The sequence below is a fragment of the Ursus americanus genome, chromosome 19 (genome assembly GCF_024610735.1).
Source record: "Ursus americanus isolate L20-20 chromosome 19, mUrsAme1.1.p, whole genome shotgun sequence".
NCBI classification, from domain to species: Eukaryota; Metazoa; Chordata; class Mammalia; order Carnivora; family Ursidae; genus Ursus; species Ursus americanus.
This window is the reverse complement of record NC_142145.1, coordinates 4,424,398-4,449,801: the sequence shown is the minus strand read 5'-3', so window position 1 is coordinate 4,449,801 and position 25,404 is coordinate 4,424,398. Positions and strand designations below refer to the sequence as shown.

At 50.3% G+C, this 25,404-nt stretch overlaps 1 protein-coding gene across 2 annotated transcripts; it reads left to right on the top strand.

The window, feature by feature from the left end:
- The first annotated feature begins 5,837 nt into the window (after positions 1-5,837).
- On the top strand, positions 5,838-24,292 carry CNDP2 (carnosine dipeptidase 2). 2 transcript variants are annotated; one of them, XM_045790270.2, is made up of 12 exons: positions 5,838-5,939; positions 8,248-8,338; positions 9,470-9,613; positions 12,926-13,088; positions 15,210-15,298; positions 16,836-17,036; positions 18,072-18,156; positions 19,090-19,250; positions 21,186-21,350; positions 22,218-22,359; positions 22,567-22,714; positions 23,729-24,292. In XM_045790270.2, the coding sequence occupies exons 2-12, from the start codon at positions 8,279-8,281 to the stop codon at positions 23,790-23,792; spliced, it is 1,422 nt and encodes a 473-aa protein (XP_045646226.1). In that variant the 5' UTR covers positions 5,838-5,939; positions 8,248-8,278; the 3' UTR covers positions 23,793-24,292. The 2 variants fall into 2 exon arrangements, with proteins under 2 accessions (XP_045646226.1, XP_045646227.1); XM_045790271.2 differs by lacking the exon at positions 5,838-5,939 and adding an exon at positions 5,980-6,001.
- The last annotated feature ends 1,112 nt before the right edge of the window (positions 24,293-25,404 follow it).

Below are 25,404 nucleotides of genomic sequence, written 5' to 3'. Positions count from 1 at the left end.
CAGTCCACCCTCAAAGCACATGATACATGTCGAGAAAAAGGAATACAAGGGTAGCAGGACACAGATGGAGAAAATACTGTCTTAGTGTTTCCAATGGCAACGTGCTCTGTGAACTATTAAACATCACAAGGTTTGGAAACAGTACTTTCTAATGGGGATTTCTGCATTTTCCCTATATTTAATTAATGCAAGAAACCCAAAGGGAAGTTACTACAGTTTAGTTTCAGACTAAATCTAAAGATCTAATTCAGGGATACCTGGAAACACAAAGCTATTTGGAAGCTATTTAAATGCTGTCGCACACCCAGCTGGTATCTGGCCATAGCATCCCAAAACCGGTTAAGGAATTGAGAAGGAGGCTGCTTCCCCTTCTGTCCGATGACCGTGTATATGGCACAAATTTTGGTTTGTGTTGAAATCTTGCGGGGGTTGGGAGGGTCATGGACTTTTTCTTGCCTTGGATGGAATTTGCATGGCATTAGATTGCCTACAGACATTTAAAACTTGCAAATGTAGAATTTTATGCATTTATTCAGAGGTCCGGCCTCAGATGATGAGTAAGCGACTGTGAGGTTGAGTCTCAAGCCTTTCCAATAAACATATAATTTTGCTTGCCAATGCAGGACAGCTAGGGGGAGGGGAGAGTATTCTTTTCTTCCAAATCATTACAGCTATAAAGTACAACTGTTTGAGGGCAATCCAAGGCAGGGGAGGAAAGAATAGAAGAATAGCTTTATCCATCATTCATTAGTCCGTTCACTCTTCAAGTTCTTAATGAGTGCCTACTGTATGCCAGGTACGGGACTTGTCAATACTTGAGATTCAAGTTCAACGTGTTTAGTTACAGCTTTGTGCTGGTATGACACAGCCGTGACTTTCAGAACATTATTTCTAAAAGTGTTAGATTGTGAAGATCTTTGTGTGGCTCTAACACATTAACAAAAATTTACTTCTGAAACACCGAATCTTCAAAAATATCCAGCATTAAACTCACAACAAGGCTCCTGTTCAGACACACGGCTGCCTAACCCCATCTTTAGTAAAAAACACAAGGCTAAGAATGCCTGCCGTCAAACAGAGAACATGCCGTCCATATTGCCCAGACACGACAGCACAAGACAGAAAGCCAGAACTGTAGAATCTAACCGTTAACCATTAGCAGGGGTCACTTAGAGCCCCAGTCCCTACAGACCTTACGCTCCCCTGGGATCAGACAGTGAGACAGAAACCAAAATATGAGAGAAACTGAAAACTTCCCTCTCAGTCTTTGCATCTCCCCGGCTCTCCGGCTCCTGTCACAAACAATGGGGTGCGGTATATGGCAGACTTACCAATCCTGAACACCCTGCCCTCCAGGTCAGAGGAAATGCAAACATTTCGGGCTGGAGAAAGGGATTGGCTGATGCCATGGGAATGAAAGCAGGGCAAGACAGGAGGCTGGTTCTGGGGGAGACTAGACTGCACCAGCTGCTTCAGGCTAAAGACCTGGGGAGCCATGTGGGCCATTTGTAGCTGCCCCTCCTGGCCTCCTAGTATCCTGCTTGCTTCTCTTTACTGTCCTACGTGGCAGGTACTCTCTTAATGTGGTTGCCTAGTACATTTCTGCATCTGCAGTGCTGGGGAATAATTACATTCTCCAAAGGGGCCTCTGTGCCCAGGAAAATTCTCAATTTTCCAGGGTGGTGGGTACTCCCATGGCCGTGTGTTTAGTTAAGCTTAATTACACAGAACTAACTGAGATTCTGGATAATAAGATCTGACTTGTGCTGGGAATGAGAAATTATGGTAATTGGAAGTAGGATCTAATGCTTTGATGAGTGGGTCTATCATCAATAGTAACTTTCATAATGCTTATATTCCGTAAATTCTCAGAGTAAGTCATATCAGTTCTTTCTGAAGCACCCAACCTCTGGTCAGCCGTCCACATACCTCTTTCCTTGTGTTCTTTCATGGTGTCCCTGTCCCTAAAAAGTCCAGCAGAGAAAACTATGAACTTAGCTCTGCAAGCTAAGATCAGATTCCTTGCTGTAAAGGGATCTGCAAAGCATCATTTACCCAAAAACAAATGGATTGTAGGGCCACCTGCTGGGGATTCCGAGCTGTGCACACTTAGGTTCAAATATCAGCTCATTTACGGAGTAGCGGTGTAAGGCAGTGGTCTTCAGACTGAGATACCTGGGGTTACACGAGGACTTTTTATTTTTTTTAAAGATTTTATTTATTTATTGGACAGAGAGAGACACAGCAAGAGAGGGAACACCAGCAGGGGGAGTGGGAGAGGGAGAAGCAGGCTTCCCGCTGAGCAGGAAGCCTGATGTGGGCTGCATCCCAGGGTCCTGGGATCAGGACCTGAGCTGAAGGCAGACGCTTAAGGACTGAGCCACCCAGGCGCCCCTACACGAGGACTTTTAAGGGAGGTCTCAGAATTTTCAGGGCACCAATGTCCAGCTGGTAGAAGTCCACATGTCCTCTCTCATAGGCCGGACAGGACTGGTAACTGCTGTCCTGCTTTCTGCCTTCCTGCTCTGCTTTCAAGACAGTGGTATAGACTGATGTGTCCCCCCCTCCCAAATTCATATGTTGAGACCTAATTCCCGAGGTGATTTGGAGGTGGGGCCTTTGGGAGGTGATTAGGTCATGAATGGGATTTGTGTCATTGTAAAAGAGGCCCCACAGGGCTGTCTAACCCCTGCTACCATGTGAGGACACAGAGAAGACAGCTCTCTATGTAGAACCAGGAAGCCAGGCTCTGACCAGGCACCAAATCTGACAGTACCGCGGTCTTGGACTTCCAGCCTCCACGGAGCTGTGAGAAATACATTCCTGCCACGTGTAAGCCCCCCAGTCTATGGTAGGTAGAGCAGTCCAAACAGACCAAGACACTCGGTGCCAAGCATCATTCTAAGTGCTGTGTATTTAACTCAAAAAGCCTCAAACCGGGGCACCTGGCTGGCTCAATTGGAAGTGCGTGACTCTGGATCTTGGGGTTTTGAGCCCTTTGTTGGGTGTAGAGATTACTTAAAAATAAAAACTTTTAAAAAAATCCTCAAATGTTCCAAACGAAGAGGCAATTTGAAATACCATAGTATATTCTTATCGGAGAATGCCTCCTTAATCAAGGATGCCTGTGAGCTGCGTATTTTGCATTATTTCAAGGGGAAGGAGGTAGAAGGTCCACCTTCTGACAATTTATATTTCCAAGTAAGAGAGTTCCGTATCAAGAGTAAATTCTGTATTTTCTTAACTATTTTCTTAACAAATCTTAATTCAGATTTGTGGGGGAAATGTTTTCATCAACTTTTGCCAAATGATTGTTAGGTACATAGATAATACTCACTTTTTACTTGGACTGAAGCCTCTCCTTTGCTCTTATTTACCAACAGTTTCTTTGTTTTTATTATCACCACATACCTATAAAATTTTGACAAATTTAATGGTAATGTGTTATGGATTCTACTCTAAATCCCTTCTTTCTGCTCTATTTTTCACTGAACCTGGTCTCATGCTAGCAACACTCTCACTTATGGATACCTGAACTAATTTTTTAAAAAGCCCAATATATATGATTAAAGGATACATTTCCAATAAATTACTTTCAATATCTAAAAATTCTTTGTCAAATGTATACAGTTGACCCTTGAACAACATGGCTTTGAACTACATGGGTCCACTCATATGCGGATTTTTTCAGATAAATACAGTACAGTCCTATAAATATATTTTTTCTTCCTTTTAATTTTCTTAACATTTTCTTTTCTCTAGCTTACTTTATAGAATATATATACTTTATAGGATATAGAATATAATACATATAACATATAAAATATGTGGTAATCAATTGTTTATGTTATCAGTAAGGCTTCCCATCAACACGAGGCTTTAGTAATTAAGGATGTGGGAAGTCAAAACTTATAAATGTGTTTTTGACTGCAAGGGGGATTGGTACCCCTAACACCTGTGTTGTTCAAGAGTCAACTGTAATATCTTGTAGGTAGTTTTTACTAATCACATATGAGTAATGATTATAATGAGAATTTAATCCAGAAAAAAACTTTTAACAGAGATTTTAGCTATAGAAAAGTAAATATTAATTTAAATTTCCATATTCTCTTGCAGAGAAGTATGACAAGATCATCAATAAAAGACTATCACGCATTAAAATGTTACAAGTTGATGGTTAATATAAAAAACCCACAAGAAATAACAAGTATTGGTGAGGATGTGAAGAAAAAGGAAGCTGTGTGCACTACTGGCGGGAGTGTAAATTGGTGCAACATTGGTTAAAAACAAGGGGTTAAAAATTGGTGACATTGGTAAATTGGTGCAAAATGGAAAACAGTATGGCGTCTCCTCAAAATATGAAAAATAGAAGTGCCATACAATCCAGGAATTGCACTTCTCGGTTTTACCCAAAGAAAACAAAAACACTACTTTGAAGATACATATGCACCCCTTTATTTATTGCAGCATTATTTACAATAACCAAGACATGGAAGTAACCTGTGTCCATTGATAGATGAATGGATAAAGAAGATGCGAGATATATGCACAATGGGATATTACCCAGCTATAAAAAGAAGAATGCAATCTTGCCATTCACAATAAACTGGATGGATCTAGAGGGTATCGTGCTGACAAAAACCTTACAATTTCATCTTTACATGGAATCTAAAAAACAACAAAAGAGAAATAGACTCGTAAATGAAGACAACAAAGTAGCAGTTGCCAGAGGAGAAGTGGGAGCAAAAATCAGGTGAAGGGGATTAAGAGTTACAAATTTCCAGTTATATTAAAAAAAAAAAGTCACAGAGATGTAAACTACAGCTTAGAGAATAATACTGTAATAACTTTGCGTGATGACAGATGGTAATTACACTCATCGTGGTGCGCGCTTACTAATGGTTGTAATTGTTGAATCACGGTTGTACACCTCAAACTAATGCATTATATGTCAACTCCACTTCGGTTAAAATTAAAAAAGACAAGAAAAAGAAATAGTGAAAAATGAATAATAGACTACTGAATATAGACAAAGTCTCCCCTTAAGATAAAAGCTCTTTGTACAGTGTGACTTGCGGGGGGCGGGGGGCGGGGGGCAGGGGAGGGAGTAGAATTGGGACACCTTAGTATTTAATATTCCCTCATTTTTCGAACTTAACAAAAAGAGTTACAATTTGACAACATTCTGAGAGGGATATAGATGGAAAATTTAAGGGAGGGTCATTTTATTTTAAAGTATTTACAGCAACTATTAAACTTGCTATTTAAAAAAAAAGGAAACGGGGTACAGGTTTTGCCAAATTCTTTTGGAAATACTCCAACGGCGATAATCACTACCCCCAAGGTGCTGAGATGAAAAAGGCATAAATAAATGGTGGGTCTTCTTCCGTCATCACTTCCCGGGATCACAGGATTCGTTTCCCGGGATCAGAGGATTCATTTCCCCTCAGAAATGGGGCTGGTGCGGCCCTACGATTCCCAGGGCCAGGTTGCGGCAGGTGGTACCGCCTGGAACCAGCCTGAGCGGCCCGAGGGTGGGGTGTGGCCCCCCTCCTGTGACTTCAGGATCTCACGGTCCACATACCCGAAACCCGCCCCGCGGCACTGAGCTGAGACCAGGATGCAGGCTGGGGGAGGGCGGATGAGTTCCAGCCTGGGAATCCAGCTCTCCGCCGGACTCCAGAGCTGGGGGGCGGGGCGGGGCGACGACAGCTCTCCAACAAGCCTGGTGATTGGTTAGCGCGGTGGGACAGGGCAACGCCAGCTCTCTAGCAAGCCCGTCCGTTGGTGGGCGGGGCGGTTGGTGGGCGGGGCAGGCAGGGCGACGCCGGGTCTCCAGACGAGGCCGGGGATTGGTGGGCGGGGCGGGGGGGAGGCGGGCTCGCGCCGGGGGCGTGACCGGGCACGTGGTGCGGAACCGGCGCAGCGGCCGCCAAGGGGTGAGGGGCTTTCACGGGCGGAGTCGGGCGGGAGCGGGTGGGCCCGGGCGGAGCAGGGGCGGGTGAGTCTCGGGGAATGGCAGGAGTCGCACCTCGGCTTGTGGGAGCTGGGCCACGGCCTGGCCCACAGCTTGGTTCGCGTGGCCAAGAGGGACGGGAAGGGAGGGTGTCCCCGTTAAAAGAAGGCCTTCCCGAGGGTCCGGCTTCGGTTTGCGGGCGGCGGGAAGGACGCGCAGAGGGCCGTCAGCCGCTTGCTCCAGGCTCTGCCCGCTGGAAGCTAAAGGCGTTCCTTGTTCAGCGGAGCCCCTGGCGGATGCCTGGGGTCAGGAGTCGCTGGGTCCCGCTGGCCTTTCAGGCCGGGAGGTTGCAGCGTGCGGGTCTGGGGCGGCTCGCTCAGTCGTGCCCTCAGCCTGTTAACTCATTTGGAAGATGGAGCTGGTCCTGGCCCCGGGCGGGTACCTCCACGGCCTGGGTGGGCCCCGGACGGTCTTCCTCGTGCTGACCTGGTGTCACGAGGTGGCCCTCCTGTGTGCAGAGAGGAGTGGCGAAGGATAGTTGTACACTTGTTTGGGATCAGAGTCTGGAGTGGGCGCATTGGAGGTTCCTTCCCCGTTTCACTGGCTTCTGTAGGTTTAAAGCCAGGATTCCTGCGTCTGTTTACTCCCGGATGTGCTCTGAATTACGGAGGGACGAGGGCTGGGAGGTTCAGAACTAACGAAGTCTTTAGTAGGTGTTGCTAGACGGTTCCAGGTGCTACCAGTCTTATTCGGCCTTCCCTCTCCCTAGCTTCATCGTTTAATAAAGTTAACCCCCCCCCCCCGGAAATTTTAGAATTCCTGGCATTTATTTTGGACGCGTAGTATTTGCTGTTGTTCACTCCAGCACAGCGCTTTTACCTTCATCAGTGGGGTTCACCTGGGCATTGGAAGTGGCCCCATTTTATGGTTTGCGTACTGGATGGGGAGGAGGGGCAGGCTGGGTTAGGAATAACGCAGAACTAAGTGGGAGGGCGAAAATGGCCCTGGCCTGACCTCCTTTGACTAGGTTACTTATTAAGAGAAGTTGTTACTTTTTAGCCAGCCCTGGGGACTTGGCCTGCAGAGCTGAACAGGCCCGTCTCTGTTTAGTGTTTGGTGAAAGTGCAACTTAGATAGTTAAATCTTTGAATGAACCAACAGAAGTCCATTGGTTAATTTGGCTTCACTAAGGAGAGTATGCACACTGAGCTTGGAATTTGTGCTATTTCATGACCAGGGACCCGAATGAAAAGTGCCCAGTGTAGCATATTGTCCTAGATAGCTTCTCAGTTTGCATTACTGGTGACAGATAGATGAAAATTTGACTTTCTGGTGCTCATGAAATGCCTCTCCAGCATTTGTGGACTGTTGTCTTTCAGATAAAAGCCGCAGTTGAAGCAGGCTGAGTTGGCTAGGAGGCTTGTAAATATTTGATGCCGGTGGTGGGTGTTTGGAGAGTAGGAAGGAGGCTCTGAGAACGGAGTGGTTTGACCTGTTCTTACTGAAATCCTACTGCATGCAGATTGAGGGTAACTTCCTCAATTTCCTCTACAGCCGCCAGGCCTGATGTCACTGTAGATAATCACTCCTCTGTTGAGCAATCACTTTCGAATCCCACACCAAGAAAAAAAATGCTCCGTTCATTCCTGTTTTAAAGATGACTGGTCAGATCATTTCCTTTACCCTATATTTGCAAAGTGGGGCAGCGTGTATTGGGTCTCACACAGGAGAAACGGGATGTTAGCAAATGCACGCTGGAGGGAGGCTGTGGCCTTTGTGGAGGTGTCGAATGTTGCCTTTGACTCTTTCTGGGCTCAGATTATCAACTTTTTAAAACAATTTATCAACCTCTCTTTGGATTTTGTTTGCTGTGTTGTGGGATTTGTGACAGTGTCAGGATGTGACACTTGGCTGGGATCCTTGGAGTGATTATTTCCTCTGTGGTAACAGTAAATGGGAAGTTCTCTATGTGCTTTTGAAAAAATTTAAGCGCTGGTAAATCAGTGTTACCAGAACTTACTTCTGATTTTCATCAGATTGTCTTCGGCTCAGGCGCTTTCTTCAGTTATGTGCCATTTTGACACAATTTTGTGCATACTTTCCTTCTGAGAAAAGAATGGGAAATCACCCTGAGCCCCTAACTGCTTCTGGAGCTTCTCTGCTCGCTTCCTGGAATCCTCCTGAGGGCATGGAGGGCGGAGCAGCACGTTATCAGTTTAAGCGGGTGCCTTCCTAACTGGCTTTTTCTGGCCCATCCACAGGCAGGGCTGACCGGTAGTTTTTCCTTGCAGGAACCTTCAAGGTGTGCGGTCTGCTTGAAAGATGTTGGCCCTCACTACCCTGTTTAAGTATGTTGATGAAAATCAGGATCGCTACATTAAGGTAAGGGAATATTTATTGTAGTAAACGTTAAAATTAGGTTTAATCCATCAGGGCTCAGAGAAACTTTCAAGAAACTAGTAGGAGCTATGCCATTTAAATGAAGTATTAAAAATACTGTCTAGACAGAGTGAGACAAATACTGCATGATCTCACTTGTATGTGGAATCCTGAAAAGTTGAACATGCAGAAACAGTAGAATTGTGGTTGCTGGGGCTTGGGGGAAATGGGGAGAGGTCAGTCAAAAGCTACAGACTTTCAGGTACGAGTAAGTTCTAGGGATTGAAGGTAACAACAGCGAGGTGACTGTAGTTAATAATACTGTGCTATATACTTAAAATTTGCTAGAAGAGTGGATCTTACAGCTCTCCGATCACACAAAAGAAATGGTAACCAAAGTGTGTACGTATTACCTAGAGGTCTTCCCCTCTGCCTCCTATTACAATACGCAAGTTATACTTTTGGCTTTTGATAGAAAGTCTTAATATATATGATGTTTCTGGAAATAATAGAGCTAATCAGAGATTTTTGTTTAATCTCCATGTACAATTTCTTGTACCTATAGACTAAAGAACAAACTTTAACTTCTTTTTGCATTTCGTCTGTTTTAAATGATTTGGTAATGTTGTAAATTAAATCTGTTTCTTGACATTAAAGAATTGTGCTTTAAAGTTATTCTTGGAAGACACATTTCAGATGAAATCTTTAGCTCTCATTCTAAAAATTGTCCTTTAAAGAACTTGGCCATGGTGAGCATGAATGACTAATTTAGACTGTGAAAAAGTTGGTTATTTTCTATATGTTGGATTTGTAATTTTGTTAGATTCAGTTATAAACTTGTGGAACTTTGTACATTTCACATTCATTTTGTGCGTAATGGTTAAAAACACACATTCTGACATTTTTCTGTTATGCTGTAGTTTTTGATACAGGGTCAATACAGATAGTTTTTTTAAATCTTAAAACGCAAATGTGATAGCTCTTTCTTCGACATCTGGCCATCATGTTAAAAATGGACTGGTTGCTGGTAGCAAGTCAACTTTGGGTGCCCGAAACCTGGCAAATTTATGACTACCTTTCTTCCTTAAAGGATCACCTTTTCAGAATCCCTTTTTGCTTATTTTCCACAAACAGAAACTTGCAGAATGGGTAGCCATCCAGAGTGTATCTGCATGGCCTGAGAAGAGAGGTGAAATCAGGAGGATGCTGGAAGTTGCCGCTGCGGATATTAAACAGTTGGGTGGCTCTGTGGAATTGGTAGATATTGGAAAACAGAAGGTATGGTGCTGGTGCTGTGGGAATTACTGAACCGCAATTAGTAGACCTACCTAAGACCCAGCACAATCTTTTTTTTTTTTTTTTTTTTTAATATTTTTTAAAAAATTTGTCTGGGAGAGGTGAGTGTGAGCTGGGGGAGGGGCAGAGTGAGTGTGAGCTGGGGGAGGGGCAGAGGCAAGTGGACTCCATGCTGATCACAGAGCCCAACGTGAGGCTCTATCTCAGGACCCTTAGATCATGACCTGAGCTGAAAGCAAGAGTTGGATGCTCAACTGACTGTGCCATAGAGGCGCCTGGGACCCAGCATATTCTTAAGCCGTCTTTTGCTTCAGATAATCTGCTTGTCTTTAAAACAAACAGAAAAGGCCTGATTGGATCCTAAACTATATGATTTCCTAAGATGGATGGGGGCAAAGCTTTTGTAATACTCAGCATTTTTCTACAGGTGGGAGAGCTGTTGAGGTTACTCAGAAGTCAGTTAGTGTTGGGGCTCCTGGGTGGCTCAGTGGGTTAAGCGTCTGACACTTGATCTCAGCTCAGGTCTTGATCTCAGGGTTGTGAGATCAAGCCCTGAGTCGGGTTCCATGCTGGGCATAGAGCCTACTTAAAAAAAGAAAAACAAGAAGTAAGTTAATGTCATGGCCACTCTTAGGAAATCACTGGGATTTCCCCTAGAAAGCATTCTAACTAGGAAGAAATTGCACGCTCTTCGTGTAGGTGTAAAAGTGATGAAGATCCCCACTCAGTGCGCTGTGCCCCCATCCCAGCTGGTAGAAACAGCACTTTTTTTATGACTTGGTTCCTGAAAAAGAGCTACTTTGTGTGGGGCCAGGGGGCCCAGCTGCATTTTACTGCAGGATTCTGATAGGTGACGTTGGTTCATTTTCTTCCTGATGTGAATGAACCATCTCACTAATGCTACGTTATTCTGCTTTTTTAGTCTCAGATGATTTCAAGTCCCATGCTAATGGCATGTTTCATGTCCTATATTTTCCAAATTTGTAATATTCTTCTATATTGCAGAGTGTGACAGCGTTTGGCTTGTCTCGGTTCTCCTGAATGGAGATTTAAGTGTCTGCTGATATCATAGTCTTGGGGTTTTATGTGTAGGCATTCAGCCACATCTGGTCTTTTCATAAAGAGAAGAACCCAGAGGCCCAGGTGAGCTGTGTCTCCACTGGGCACCCACAATCAGTTGATGGTGAAGGAGATTCAAATGTGGGTCTCCTGATTCCCAGCCCAGTATTGTATATGAGATTTCGTTTGGCCACAAATGTAATAATTGACCTAAATTACACTGTAGCTTCCTGGCACTTTTCCCCACTCGTAGAGAATAAATCAAGTTTCTTTGTATTATTTTCTTGTAGAAGCATAATTGGTTTACTCCCCCTCTCTTTTTTCCTAATATATTAAAGAGAAAAATCTAGGTGGCAAATAATTTATGAGTTTCATTACAATAGATTTATTCTATTAACACTGACATTGCAGTGCATTTCTTCAGAAAGGGGCTTCCACAAAAGATAAATGACTGCAACACTCTCGAAATTACGTAAGACCTATTCTTATCAAGAAATTGACAGATTTCGTCACTTAGAAAAGTTCTGCAAAGATCCTTGTAGTGTGAGGTGACAGCCCGTTGGAGCTTCTCCTCCTGTCACTTCACGTGGCAGCAGTGTTCCATGTTTTAGGAAGCCATGAAGACCTGGGTGTGGAGGTGGACTTGGATGTCGGCATGTGTACGTGCAGGCTGATGGGGGAAAGATGACGTTTGAAGTTCCAGGTCCTACTGACGGACCTCGGAGCCTGGGTCCCCGTGTGGACAAGGCTTGAGGGCAGGCGTGACTGTGGGAAAGGCTGATGGGGGGCTCTTTGGTATTAGGCGCACTGCCAAGGCTGGTGCAGGTAATGTCAAGTCAGGCCTGTCTGCTGCCTTGCTGCTGCCCAGGCAGTAGGATGGAGAGGGCACGTGGCCAGGAAATGTGGGGGACCTGGTCACTGGGGGCCTGACCTCCAGACAGATGTGCTCAGGAAATGGGACAGTCATGGCCCCTGAGCAAGAAATGACATGAGGGAAGAAGTGAACACAGTGCAAATGACGGAGTAGGGCCCATTGGGTGCTGGTGCAGTGAGTCTGGGGCTGGGAACTGGACATGCCGTGGGCATGGGGCAGAAGTGGGGGAGACATGTGGAATCCCTGTCTAAGACTTCTGCCCAGACAGGTACTCTAGTAGAGGGTGGCATGGTAGCCCTGTAAGCACTTGACTGTTTCTAGTCGACTGCATTCTCGCCTGTTCTGAGCAGTTAGAGATACCTGGGCAATTTGCAACCTGAATTTCAGTACAGATTTATTTGTGGGCCCAGTTGGCATCTTAGAAAAATGGTAAAGTATTTCAGTATTTCAGCTATATTGAGTAGAACTTGATTTAGAGAAAATCTGTCATTTAAAAATCATGGATCTCCTGAAGCCAGTGGAGGGCCAGCGGCAACCACAGTGCCACATGTCATGTGTGCCCAGGGCAGTGAGTCTAAGGAACGCTTCTTTGCTCCTCATGGCTGGGGCTGTCCTTCTGGAAGCCGTGTGTGAACCCAGCCCTGGGGGTGGTTCACGTGGGTGGGTGACCTTGAGTCCCAGGGCTGCACATGGGTACTGTGGGCTTACCAAGAGTTAGTGAGGTGAGTGTTTCTGAGTGCAATTCACTGGAAAGACAAATCCTGCAAGCATCCCGGCATCCTGGCACGGAACCTAAAGCACCTGTCCCTTAGTGCTGTGACTGACACCCACCCCCGCCTTAGGGCTTGTGGGAGACTGGTTAGGCTGGGGAGGGAGCTCGGAAGCAACAGCAGCTCTCACTGCTGGCTTAGTCTGGCTTACTGCAAGGTCTGCTCCCTGCTGCCCTGCTCTGCGTCCTTTTCTGTGCATAGTGTGATCCACCTGCAGAATTTCAAACGTGTATCTCCTTTAAGATGGTAGTAGTTTTCATCCATTATTGTAGAAAATAATGAGCAAAGTTTTACCCCAAACTTAGTCTTCATCATGTTTTATTAATGTAGAAGTTAAAAAAAGTCAGCCTTTAAAAATTTACCAAACTGCCTACAGTTGGTGAATATAATGCAGTCTAAGTGCTCTGGATTATGGGGAAGGAATTTTTTGTCCATTACTCACGCAGCCAAACAGTATGGTCTTGAACTCTACAATATAGGCTGATGGATAAGAACACATAAAAATTTTCCAGGTACTTTAATAATATGTACTATAAGCACCAGATTTTTTAAACAAAGGTCATCCTCGATTGCTTCCTTCTCAACTCTTAGCTCCCTGATGGCTCTGAGATACCGCTCCCTCCCATTTTACTCGGCAAGCTGGGCTCCAACCCGCAGAAGAAGACCGTGTGTATTTACGGCCATCTGGACGTGCAGCCGGCAGCCCTGGAGGATGGCTGGGACAGCGAGCCCTTCACCTTGGTGGAACGTGATGGTAAGGGATGCTTTCCTTCAGGAGAGGAAGTGTCTGGAGAAGCCTTTCTGCTCTTTTACATGAGGGGATACTCTCGCTGGGACGTAATAATCCCTCAGTAACAGGCCTCGAGCACCACCCGGGCCACGCACCCACGGGCACTTGAGACTCTCTACCAAGGACCCACTTCAGGCTGACCTCCCTGCTTCCTGTCCCCTCTGGTATGGAGGCTCTTCCTGCCTTCATTCCTGAATCGCCATGTCTCTATACCAGTCTTCGGCCAGATGAAGAAGCCCCTTCATTTGCACCTCGCCCCCTTGGGCTAAGTCCAGACTCTAATCGAAGCCCTTGTAACTGTATGTGTTAGGTTTCTGTTCAGACCTTTCTCTGGCTCAGTGTCAGCTGTGTCCGTTGCTGTGCACGATCGAGGAAACTTTTCACTTGCAGCAACATCTCTGAGGAAATTCAGTTCTGCACCACAGTCGTGATCACAGCACGATTGCTGACTTTCCGTCAGGCTCCTGTTGAGCGTTAGACCCACATATCTGTGGGTGTTTACTTGCCATTGTCTGGAACAGAATTCTGTGTCTTTGCTCTCCAGCCTGCCCTTCCTTCTTGTTCCCTGTCTCACCATCCCCACACGGTCCCCCCGCCTCCCCTGCCCCACGCACCACAAACCTGGAGGTTGTCCCCGCCCCCACCCTGCTCCTGCGGGCCCGCAGTCCCTGCTGGGCCTCCTCTGTAGTGGACACTCATCCTCTCCCGAAAGCTCTCCTGTTGCTTATTAAAGTTGTGGGTCCTCCTCCCCTCTTTTCCCTGCCCCGTGATGACTTCATTGTGACGTGTTTCTCCCTGGCACCCCTCGGGAGACTCCGTGGGCTTCTTCTGCCCACCCACTCGTCTCCCCTCATTGCTCATCTGGCAGCCGTGCCCCATGACCCCAGCTTCTGCACCAGCACCAGTCACCCACAGCCTCTCTGGGAGGCCTCCCACTCGGCCCCTCCGCAGTCTGACAGGCACCCTCGGTAGAGTCGTGGGCGTGGATGAAGCTGGGATAACACTCATCCCACAGATAAGCTTCCTTGTAGTCAGCCGGTGGCATGCCATCTTTCTCCTTGTCGAGGGTGCTGGTGGGAGGGAGCACATTGCCCTGTGCACTCTGTCCAGCACAGGTCTGGCATGTTGGAGTGAGTGATTCAGTCTGTGCTTATCACAGGAGCAAGGATGCTTTTTAGGAGAACTGTGTAGCTTTTGTGAAAAGTAGGTTCAGTTTATAGAAAGAAATTCCCAAGGTAGCAATGGCTCGAAGTGTCATGCTTTGGGGTGGTCATGTTGAAACTGCCAAATATTAAAAACAGGCTGAGAATGAGGAAGTCTAAGGCCTGGCCATTACAGACCTGGCCAGAGAGGGACTGAGCCCTGAGCACACCTTAGCCCGAGTGCTGTCCTTCCTCCGGCCTGCATCATATGTTAGGGCAGGGAGCGCGATCTGGGTTCGATGGCCAAGTGTCCTTCATGGTGGCCAGTGCCCACCTGCCGTTGTTGGGCCCGGGAGTGGGTATGCAGAGGAGGGGTCCTGTGACTAATTACGTGGAGGAGAAACAGTAACATGTCCTTTGGTTTTCAAAGTGATAACCTGGAGAAGTAAATAATAAACGTGTTCTTTTCTTCACCAAATTAGGTGTCAGAATTGGGCTTGTGTGAGATTTAGAGTTCTCTTGATGATGGTGCATGGTGGATCCTACACATGACCAGGTGGCCTACCCTTAACTGCTACCAGCTGGTTGTGGAGGTAGATTTGAAGTAACTAGCGGGCTGGCAGTGCCCCCGGAGCTGGCTCGGCAGTCCACGCCCTCGTCAGCAGGGACGGGAGTGCTGGCTGACTGCTGTGTCCGCTGGAAGAAGGGGAGCGTCCGTACAGCTTGCTCTTAGATTATGGTGAATTCTCTGGCAGATCCTCACAGTAGTGTAGGATGGGGACTCGGGGCTCTGACGGAATGAAAACGGGGCTTCTGATGGGAAGAGGAGGTCTTAGGACAGCTGCCTGTGGTGGTGCTGAGATGCTGTCAGCTGTGTTCCAGCAAGACACTTTCTTGTCTGTTTTATCGTGATTGTAACTGAGTTTGCTGATTGCTGTTCTAGGCAAATTGTATGGGAGAGGTGCAACCGATGATAAGGGGCCAGTGGCCGGCTGGCTGAATGCCCTGGAAGCCTTCCAGAAGACAAATCAGGTACTTGAACCACGTCTAACTGCCTGGCTCCGTCACAGCGATAAAAAGCAGGGTGTCTGTTCCCAGAACAGCCAGTGAAGATCAAAGATCACTGGGATATGAGAAAGCAAGGTCCCCCAAAACCCTGTGAGCAGTGGGATCAGATGTAAGATTACAGGTTTGTTTTCTAGCTTTAGGAATTGTAATTGTTTTACAATTGCCCAGAGGTCTTAGTACTGATGACTCAGCAGCAATCCAGCCAGCCCCTGAAATTTGAGTTTTCAGCTGTGGCTCCACCTCTGAGACGGCTCACCTGGAGACAAAGTCATGGGCTCTTTGGTAGTGGGTGACCCCTAGCTTTCTCAGGGTGGTTTTTCCTCCTGAAAAATTTTTATTTTTTAAGATACATTTCTTCAGCTGTGAAATATCTGGTCGTGTGTGAAGTTTGTAAAACAGAAAAGTGGGGAAGAAGAGGGTGCCTAGAATTCCAGCTGTCAGAGACTTTGTATTCCTGACCATTATGTAGACAGTTTTTGCATCACACTTCATCTTGTACTGTGATAAAATCAGAATAATAAGACAAGCATTTTTGTCGGAGGGTAGTTTGGTAGATCTGAGGAGGGACTGGGACTCTCTGTGGTCTGAGGCATCATTTCGCACAGGAGGGAGCTGAGGCTCAGAACCTCCAACTGACTGGGCTCAGGGACTGGGAAGGCTCCCCCTTCTCCAGGGCCCCCCGGCATCTGGGGGTGACCGAGGGGAGGGTGGCTGTGTGCAGGGCAGAACTGTCAGAGCAGCTCCACTTACACCATTCCACGTGCCAGGGTCCCAGGAAGGACTTCGTTTGAGAGACGGGGAGGCGAGCTGGATGGTGCAGAGGCTGTCTGGGGGCGGTTCTGAACTAGGACTCCGTGGATGTGTGTCCACGTGGGGGCTCTGCCATCTTGTAGCCTGTGACCTTCGGCAGTCACCTCGCTTGGGTGCAGCTTCCTGCTGTCATCTGTGGAAGGGCCGCCTTCCTCACTGCGCGGCGCCGGGAGACTGGGCAGCTGCCGAGCAGGAGCCAAGTGGGCACCTTGCGAATACTGCCAGCTCTTGGGGAGAAGCGCCTTCAGCGCATGGGGGGCGGTCGAAGTGCAGAGCTCCTGGACATAGGAGCAGGCCCCTCCTTGCTCTGGCGTGCGGGGGTGGTAACTGGTCCCTGACGCAGATGAAGACTGGTTTTGTCTGTGTCATGGGCTGTGTTGTGGAGAGAGCAGCTCCGGCTTTCTGGAGACTCCCGATTCACGCTGGGTGAGTGCGGAGATCCCTGTGGATGGGAAGTGTGGTCACAGTTGGCGGGAGTCCTCAGTGAGGGAGTAATTGCAGCTGCCTCCGTGTGTGTCCCCTGAAAGCCCATCATGTGAGGACTGAGGGTCACTGCAGGGCTCACACAGAGCGCCCGAGCAGCGGGTCTGGAGGAAGTTGAGTATTTGAAATTTGGTGACTTTCTGTCTTTGGTGTCTAAGAAAAGCACATGAGAACTGAATGCCTCTCAGTGCTCATTTCCCTTTCGTAGGAAATTCCAGTCAATGTCCGGTTCTGTCTGGAAGGCATGGAAGAGTCGGGCTCTGAAGGCTTGGACGACTTGATTTTTTCCCGGAAAGACACATTCTTCAAAGATGTGGACTACGTCTGCATTTCTGACAATTACTGGCTGGGGAAGAAGAAGCCCTGCATCACATATGGTCTCAGGGGCATTTGCTACTTTTTCATTGAGGTACCGTGTTGAGTTCTCCATGTTTAATGGTATCTCCTCCCAGCCCATAGTCTCCCTTGTCCTTCCGTAGTGCGCTGTGGGCAAGTCCTGGGAAGGGGGCCACGCGCATGAGGGAGAAGCCCAGAGCCTTCTCAGAGCACTGGGTCTTCGTGCGACACCCCTTCGAGATTCTCCAGCCAGAGTCGTTCCTGCTACCTCGAGCTACAGGGTGTTTGGGGAACTGCCTTGGAGCCGTTGAGGAAAGATGAACTGCTGTAGCTCATTTAAGAAGATTGACTTAAGCAAAGCATTGTAGAAAGATTTACTGTTAAAAATTAAGATGTTCACATTTGAGCCCTTAGGTCTTCCTGGACCAGAGATCTCGAGGGAACTGGGTGGTTGTGCTCGACACAGAAGCCGGGCATGGGGGCGGAGCGGGAAGGCGGTGCTCAGCGGAGCCTGCGTCCCCTCCACAGACGAGGCTGGGTCCTAGCACACAGGGCAGATTGGTTCCTGTGTGGGAGTGTTTTGGAGCCGGAAAATGCCAGAATCATTGCTGCCCTGAGCACTTCGTCTCTCAGGACTACTTTACAGGTAGTCTGACACAAGACGCCAGTGGCTGTGAGTCAGACGCCCCCACTTTGCCATTTTACGGGTCTGGAGATTCAGGCCTGGCAAGGCCCCAAACCCAGTCCTGCTAGTGAGGGGGAGCGGGGGGTGGGATCTGGCCCCAGGTCCTCAGGCTCAAGGTCCTTACAAGCTGCTTTGTATGGTGGCTGTCCCCTTACAGCAGAAAAGCACAGGGTCTCTGTAGCCACGTGCATTCACCTGTGGTCAGCCCCCAGCTTTCCCCATGGTCAGCATTGCCAAGACTATTTCTTTTGTTGCTGCCAAAGTTTTGTAGTTTCGGAAATGCCTTGCTTTGCTCCTTGAGGGAAAAGATCTTGATTTTGAGAATTGTCAGATCTTGTGAATGTTCTTTGTTGACTTCACTGTCACGTGATGAGGCTGAGTTCCCGCTTAGCAGCAGATAGAGGGGTCTCTGTTTCCGTCCAGGTGGAGTGCAGTGACAAAGACCTCCATTCTGGCGTGTACGGGGGCTCGGTGCACGAGGCCATGACAGATCTCATCATGTTGATGGGTAAGCACGGGTTCAGTCGCTGCTTGGTGACTTGGGAGAGAAGCTGGAGTAGCCTTGTTTCGGGCCGTCCTCAGCATTTGGCGTTTGCCACCATTCTTTGTGGACCGCTTTCTTTTCTTTGCCTGTTGCTGCTTCCTTCCGCTCACTGTTCTTTTGAAAGATGGACATGCTTCATTTGTGCCTCTGTCTCCCTGGACCTCTCCGTGTGTCACTAAACCCTGCCTTGCTTCCAGGACCCAACTAAGGCAGCCCCTGGCTCCATCGTCCCTGTCAGAGCTGGCCTCTAGGAGCATGTGACACAGTTGTATTTCCCGTCCCTTGGAGGGCACCTGCCTCGGTCTGTTGGACACCGTAGCACCCCAGTGAGGGAGGTCCAGCCCAGTCCTCCCGGTGTCCTGCTGGTTTAAGGCTGGACCTAACTTTGCCTCACCCAGGATTTGCCGAAATTCTGTCTCCTTCCCTCTCGATGACGGCTGCCATACGTGGGGCCTGTCATTTCTGGTACGGGAGTCTACTCTGTTCCACTCGTCTTGGCCTCCTTCGCTTGGGAGCTGCTAGTTTCTTGTGGAACATGGATTAAAAAAAAAAAAATTGGTCAATGTAGTGGCTTTTACTGGAAGCCTGCGGGAAGCATTCTGCTCCATCTGTCTCCTGGTCTGTGGCAGGGGACAGGTCGCCCACATTTCTGCATCTCTGTCTCTTTGTGTTAACGTGGGAAGCTGGTACTGCTCTCGTCAGTGGGTCATTTGTTCAACTAATTGTTCCAGGCAGTGCTCAAGTGCCCTGCATGCCCAGGAAACATCAACACGAAGCTCTCGGTGCTCGTCAGCCCCTGGCGGGGGGCGGGGGGGCAGGGGCTCCAGGCTCCCGCGATAAGCACTGCTGTGTGTCTGCCGCCTGCCTGCTGAGCGCCCCTCCTCTGTGCCCTCCCAGGCTCTCTGGTGGACAGGAAGGGAAAGATCCTCATCCCTGGCATCAACGAGGCGGTGGCCCCCGTGACAGAGGAGGAGCTGGGGCTCTATGACAAGATCGACTTCGACCTGGAGGAGTACTCCAGGGACGTGGGGGCGGAGACGCTGCTGCACAGCTGCAAGGTGGGCTGTGTCCGCTGCGAGGCCTCCCACCGTGCCCTGCGCGGGGGGCCCCGTGGGCAGGAGCCGGGCATGCTGGCGGAGATCCCGGCACGTGCGTGTGTCCCGGAGCCCGCCTATGGTACCGACACGGGAAAGCGCAGTATTAGGCTTGGAATTGCAGTTAGGAGGTTTTTAAAAATGTCCTAAGTTGACTTTCGACGGCTTAGGAGCTGGAGGATGTAGGCAGAGAACACGTAGTAGCAGCTTTCGCCTGATGGGCGTTTGTGGATGATGTTTTACCGCTGGGCCCAGAGATGATTGAAGGCATCCCTAACAGCCGGGGACCAAGCTGGAAAGCATCTGCACAAAGCGGTTACTTAACTATTAAAAAATTGTGTTAGGATTTTTCTCTTAACTAGTCTAGTTCCTGGCTTGTGAGGTCTGAGGGAGCTGTTAGCGGAATCGCAGCAGCAGGCCCCGGGGTGCGAGAGGAACACGGCCAGGCCCAGCCCGTGCGTTTCATCCCTCCAGGAGACACATGGGCAGAGAAGTGTGAAAGAGTGTGGAGGCCACGCCAGGGTCTGGAGCGCTGTGTGGCTGGGGGGTGGGCGGGGGCGGCTGTGGGAGTCAGGAGGAGTGAGCGGCAGAGCAGGGTGCAGGCGAGTCCAGCTGTTCGTGGGTAGGGCCGGCCGGGGGAGGTCTGGGATTCAGACTGGAAGGGCTGGCGTGCAGGCCTGTGGTGTCCTGAGGAGCTCGTGTGCTCTCCTGGAGGATGGTGGACCTGATGACTTTGAGCAGACAGACGGGCCGATCAGACCTCCCTTGTGGGCAGATGGTGGCAGAGGCGCTGCGGGTTTGGAGCGGGGGCAGTGAGGCGGGGAGACCAGTTGTGCCGCTGCAGAGGAGAGCCTGGAGCTGGGGTCATGGGGACAGGGCGGGGCGTGAGGGACCTCCGAAGCAGGCCACAGGAGGAAAACCTGGTGGGCCCGAGTGGAGCAAGAATTTGCGGGTGGAGCTGGGGGCAGAGGGCCCTCACTGCAGCTGGCAGTTGGGACCCGAGGCTGGGAGAGATTAGTCTGGGGCAGGGGCGTGTCTGGGAAAGCTGGTTTCTGAACAAACTCCTCTTGCCCATGCCTCGTTGCCTTTCAGTTAGCGTCTGTGTTTGTGTAAGGTGTCTGAGTGTCGGGCCACGTGTCTCCCTTGCAGGTCTCACTGAGCCTATTTGGTTCGCAAACGGGAAGTCCACATGTTAGGTCGCTGAGTCCCTGAGGAGCCCCGGGGCCCCATCAGGTCTCTCCTTGCCAGCTTGGCGTGCAAGTGGCCACGCGACCTCTGCCACTGCTGGGATGCAGGGGTCGTGAGAGCTGGTGGTATCAGTTGTGTATTTGGGAGATGAGGGCCTGCTGTGTACAAGTGCCCTTGGCAGAGGGTGACCATGCTTGTCCATGGTCACTGGGCCCAGGACTCTGTGGGTAGTCCTGGCTCTCCTCCCAGTAGGAGCTACCCCTGCGTTCTGTGCCCCAGGGGGCTGAGTGGGGGGAAGTTCACGGATGGCCTGCATTGTGCTGCCCTCCTCCTCCTGGTTTCTGGTGCCTCTGGCTCCACTGGAGCTCTGATGTCTGTGGGGACCACGACTGAGCCCTGAATTCTGCGGGGCTTTGGGAAGCCCATGGCTCTCCTAGTTAGCAGCACTCCTGAGCCGCAGTGAGGCCAGGATGCCACACTTGAGGCTGTTCGGAGTGTGGCAGAGCCCCGCCCTTCGTGGTGCATCGAAGCAGGTACCAGAGCACATTTGGGGCAGGCTCGTCTCTCAGCCCTCCAGGCTCTGTACTTCCTGCCTGTGATTGTGTGGACCCCAGGCCGGTGGGCCACTAAGAGGACCTTCCCAGATGCCATTGCCGTCTCCTTTGTAAGCTGACAGTGTTGTCCCCTGACCCACTTTGTTGTTTTCTGCAGAAAGACATCCTGATGCACAGATGGCGGTACCCGTCGCTTTCCCTGCATGGGATCGAAGGCGCCTTTTCTGGGTCGGGGGCCAAGACCGTGATTCCTAGGAAAGTGGTTGGCAAGTTCTCCATCAGGCTCGTGCCAAACATGACTCCAGAAGTTGTCAGCGAGCAGGCATGTGAGGGAGCTGGGACGCGGGGAAGGGGCTCCTGCCATGGCAGAGACTCGAGTGTAGACTTTAGTAGGGCACTGAATCCCAGACCCACACTTCCCCACTTCTTGATTCCTGCCAACCCAGTAATTACCAGAATAAGCAGTTCAGAACTGATCAAAGATAAAGGCCATATAAAAAGTATCACGTGTGACCTTTGTCACTGCTGAGGCATGCTAAAAACTGACCTCTGACCTCATCATAAGGCTTCAGGTCAAATGCTAACTTTGGGCCGAATATGTTAAAGTGAGAATGCACAGGAGCTGCATCTGGGCCAGTGTGAGGAGTGGAAGGGCACGATTCTAGAAGGGGGAAATTCCAGAGGGGGCAGATTTGGGGGGCAGTCACCTCGCCCTCATCCGAGATTTCCCAGAGAGATGAAATCAAGGGCTTCTTTATTTCGAGGAAACTAAGGCCTGAGATTTTGTCATCAGATGTGCCTCAGTCAGCACCCGGCTCCACTTTGGTCTAGATGTGATGGTTATTGTAAAGCAAATCAAGGGACTTTTTTTTAAGAGTTGATGTAAATATTATCCTATGGGAATGTCTATATAAAGGGTGAATTGCTTGAAATGAAAGCATTACCTTTTACGTTCAAATAGCTGGATTTTGTTTCTTGATAAAATCCCTTTTTTTTGTTACCACAGTTATGTTCAGTGTTCTGCAGTAGAAGGTGAGACCAGTTGTAGACTCAGTGTAGACTCATGGTAGAGTTACTGTAGACTAGTTGTAGGCCCACTCTGGACCCACCATAGCCCACCGTAGAGGAGATCTCTAGCAGCAGATCAGACGCCAGGCTTAGAATACATTGTGTCTCGTTTGTGACTCAGGTCACAAGCTACCTGACGAAGAAATTTGCTGACCTGCGCAGCCCCAACAAGTTCAAGGTGTACATGGGCCATGGTGGGAAGCCCTGGGTGTCTGACTTCAACCACCCTCATTACATGGCTGGGAGAAGAGCCTTGAAAACAGGTGAGAATTCTCCCTGGGGACACAGGCAAGGGCCCTGAAGAGAGCCCCCATCGTGGGCGGGGCCGTGCCACCTGCCAACCTGGAGAGTGGGGCTGCCGTCCCAGCCACACCCGGGATTCGGACTTGCATCGCTGGGTGGTAAGTGTGCGGTGGATCCCCAGCCTTGCTGCCTGAAAGCCCACCATGTCTTTTACTCTTCTCCCCCAGTGTTTGGTGTCGAGCCAGACTTGACCAGGGAAGGCGGCAGCATTCCTGTGACTTTGACCTTTCAGGAGGCTACTGGGAAGAATGTCATGCTGCTGCCTGTGGGCTCAGCAGATGATGGTGCCCACTCCCAGAATGAAAAGCTCAACAGGTGAGCTCAGTCCTCTGTCCTGCCCCTGGGTTCATGCCCCTCATGGCTGCCCGTGAGAAACTCCTTGAGAGCCTGGGTGTACCCTCCAGCCCCTCCTGCTCCCTCCCTGCCTGCTCCCTCCCCTCCTTCTCCCTCCCTTCCTCTTCCCTCATCCACCTGCTCCCTCCCCACCTCCTCCCTCCCTTCCCTCTCCCTTCCTTCTTCCTCCCTCCCTGCCTCCTCCCTCCCCACTTGTCTGGCTGCTTTGAGAGGAGAGCAGGAGGGGGTGGGGTCTGTGACCCCCCCCACCAAGGGCAGTGCTCTGCTTGCTACCGTTGTTTTTGGGGTAGCGAGCACTTCCGGTGGAAGGCAGGGATGTGGCCGTGAGGAGGTGGTGGTTCTTCACAGCAAGATTCAGCCAGTGCTCTGTGTTTGTAGCAGGATATCATCTAGGACTCCTGAAGAACCTCCACGCTTTGCCTGTTTGGAAAATCAGAGTCCTTGCTGGCTTCCTAAGCCCCTCCTATATGTTCCTGGCTTATGCAGACGTGAGGGGGCTCTTTAACAGGGATGGAAGGTGGTCCCTGAGTTAGCACAGTGAGGAGAGGCCGAAGCAGTCAGGGAGGACCCATGGGCAACAGGAAGAGCTAAGAAGGAGAGAAAACAGGAGCCATTGGAAGTCCCAGGGGTGGGCTAGTCATGGGCTAAGACAGAGGCAGAGGGAGGGGACGGAGACCTGGGTATCCAGGCACAGGGGGAGGCCTCTTATGCGAACAAAGGGAGGGGCCATGATCAGAGTGAGGCTTTTCTTAAGTACTGGGTGGGACCCATATACTCTGTTAGACCGTGACCAGGGTGGGTCCCTAGTAGGGCAGGTGGGCTGAACCTGCGCTTGAGAACCAGGTGGCCAAATTCTCAAGGCCAGTGGAATTAACGGCCAGCAAGCCAGGACGGTGGGACTCCCAGAAAGGATGCCGGGTGCGCGCCTGGACCCCTGGACAGCAGCCGACACGACGGCTTGTTCTTCTCCATCAGGCTGAACTACATAGAAGGAACGAAAATGCTGGCTGCATACCTGTACGAAGTGTCTCAGCTGTAGAAGTGAGAGGCACCCGTGGCCTTGCGGCGTCGTGGGGGGAGTCCCACCCTGTCTTTGCTCTGTCCCCGCCGCTCAGGAAAGCGCAGCTCGTCTGTCTCCTCGCCCTCTTGTCTGTCTCACACTGCGTAACCGCTGAGGTCTCTGAGGCGGCCCGGGAAAAGGTCTGCAGAGAGTAGCCAGCATCTGAAAGCACACAGTCTGCAGGAGGTTCTGGTTGCCAGCCGGCTGGGCTGCACACAGGTCTGGTGCTTTCCATCCCGTCTCTGCCTCCGCACTCAGGCCCATGCGCACTCGGAAGACTGAGTCGGGCACCTGATGCCTCGAGGGGCCACCCTTTCCCATCCCTCGCCCTCGTGTGGGTTCTGTCCTTGTCTCAAGACCTGAAACCAGTACTGGTGTCTCCTGTCTTCTCTTTATTGTGATTGCTCAAAATCTAAACCTAACTGGAAGGGTGATTTGTTCTCGGTATGTGCTGCCAAATAAAGTCAGAGTGAAGCCTCTGGGAGAGTTCCTGTGTGTCCGGCTCACGTGGGGGCACACTGTCCTGTGCGGGGGTCGTGGCTGGTCGTGTGGGCGCGTTACGGGGGCGGGCAGGGGCTCACGCCTGCCTCTTCTCTCCAGCCCACACAAGGAGGGGCGGGGTGGCGGTGCTATTCCCAGGGTCCTCTCACCCCGCACTGAACAGGGCAGGATGGTGACACTGGAAGTGGTTCTTAGCGCCCCGGGTTCTCTGCAGTGTCCTTGGAAGCCCGTGTCCCCTGCAGCCCCTTCGTCTTCCTCCCAGCCTCCGCATCCCTCTCCCGGAGGCTCGTCCGAGGACTGCCATCTGACACCACTTGCTCACCAGGGACACTTGTGTGGCTCAGTCCTTTGAGCCACCCCGCTCGGGGTCTTTGCACTGTCTCTGGTTTCCATCGGGGGACAGGATGGTGTTCATCAGCACGTGTGGCAGTGGTGCTTCTGGGCCTGGGGGAGGCCGCCGAATCGTTGGAATCCAAAGCTTGCCTAGTGTCGTCGCTCCCTGCAGGAAGCTGGCCACCAACAGAAATATAACCACCTGGTCTCATGTACAAAAAGAACTCGCCGGGCCACATCCTTGACCCAAGAGAATGAGCTGAGAGGAGCCTTTCCACCCTGAAGGAACGTGAGTGTCTCCATGTGACCGAGGGAAAGTCAAGTCCATTGTGCCCTAGTTACTTTTGGTAACAGTGCCAGGAGAAAATGACGGGCATGTCAGAACCCTTAACCATGTGTATTAGGGAGGACATAGGCCAGGCCACTGTGACCAGAGGCTTTGCCACTGTGTACGCCTTTCTCCTTGTCAAGCCCGCGCAGGCGGGCCGGGCTGGTGTGGCGGCTCTTCTGTCACTGGGGGGCCTGGTTCCCTCTGCTCTGGTTCATCTCCTGACCCTTGGTCACCGCTCCAGCTCCAACAGCCGCAGCCGCATTTCAGCCTGTGCTTTCAGGCGTGACGCAAACTTAGCACAATTTCCTTCCATTTGCCTCTTACTGTCAGGAGGTCACGGGGCCACTCCTAACTGCACCAGGGGACAGAAATACGCCTGGCTCCAATTCCCATCGCTCCCTGGAGAGGGAAAACGTACTGGGAATT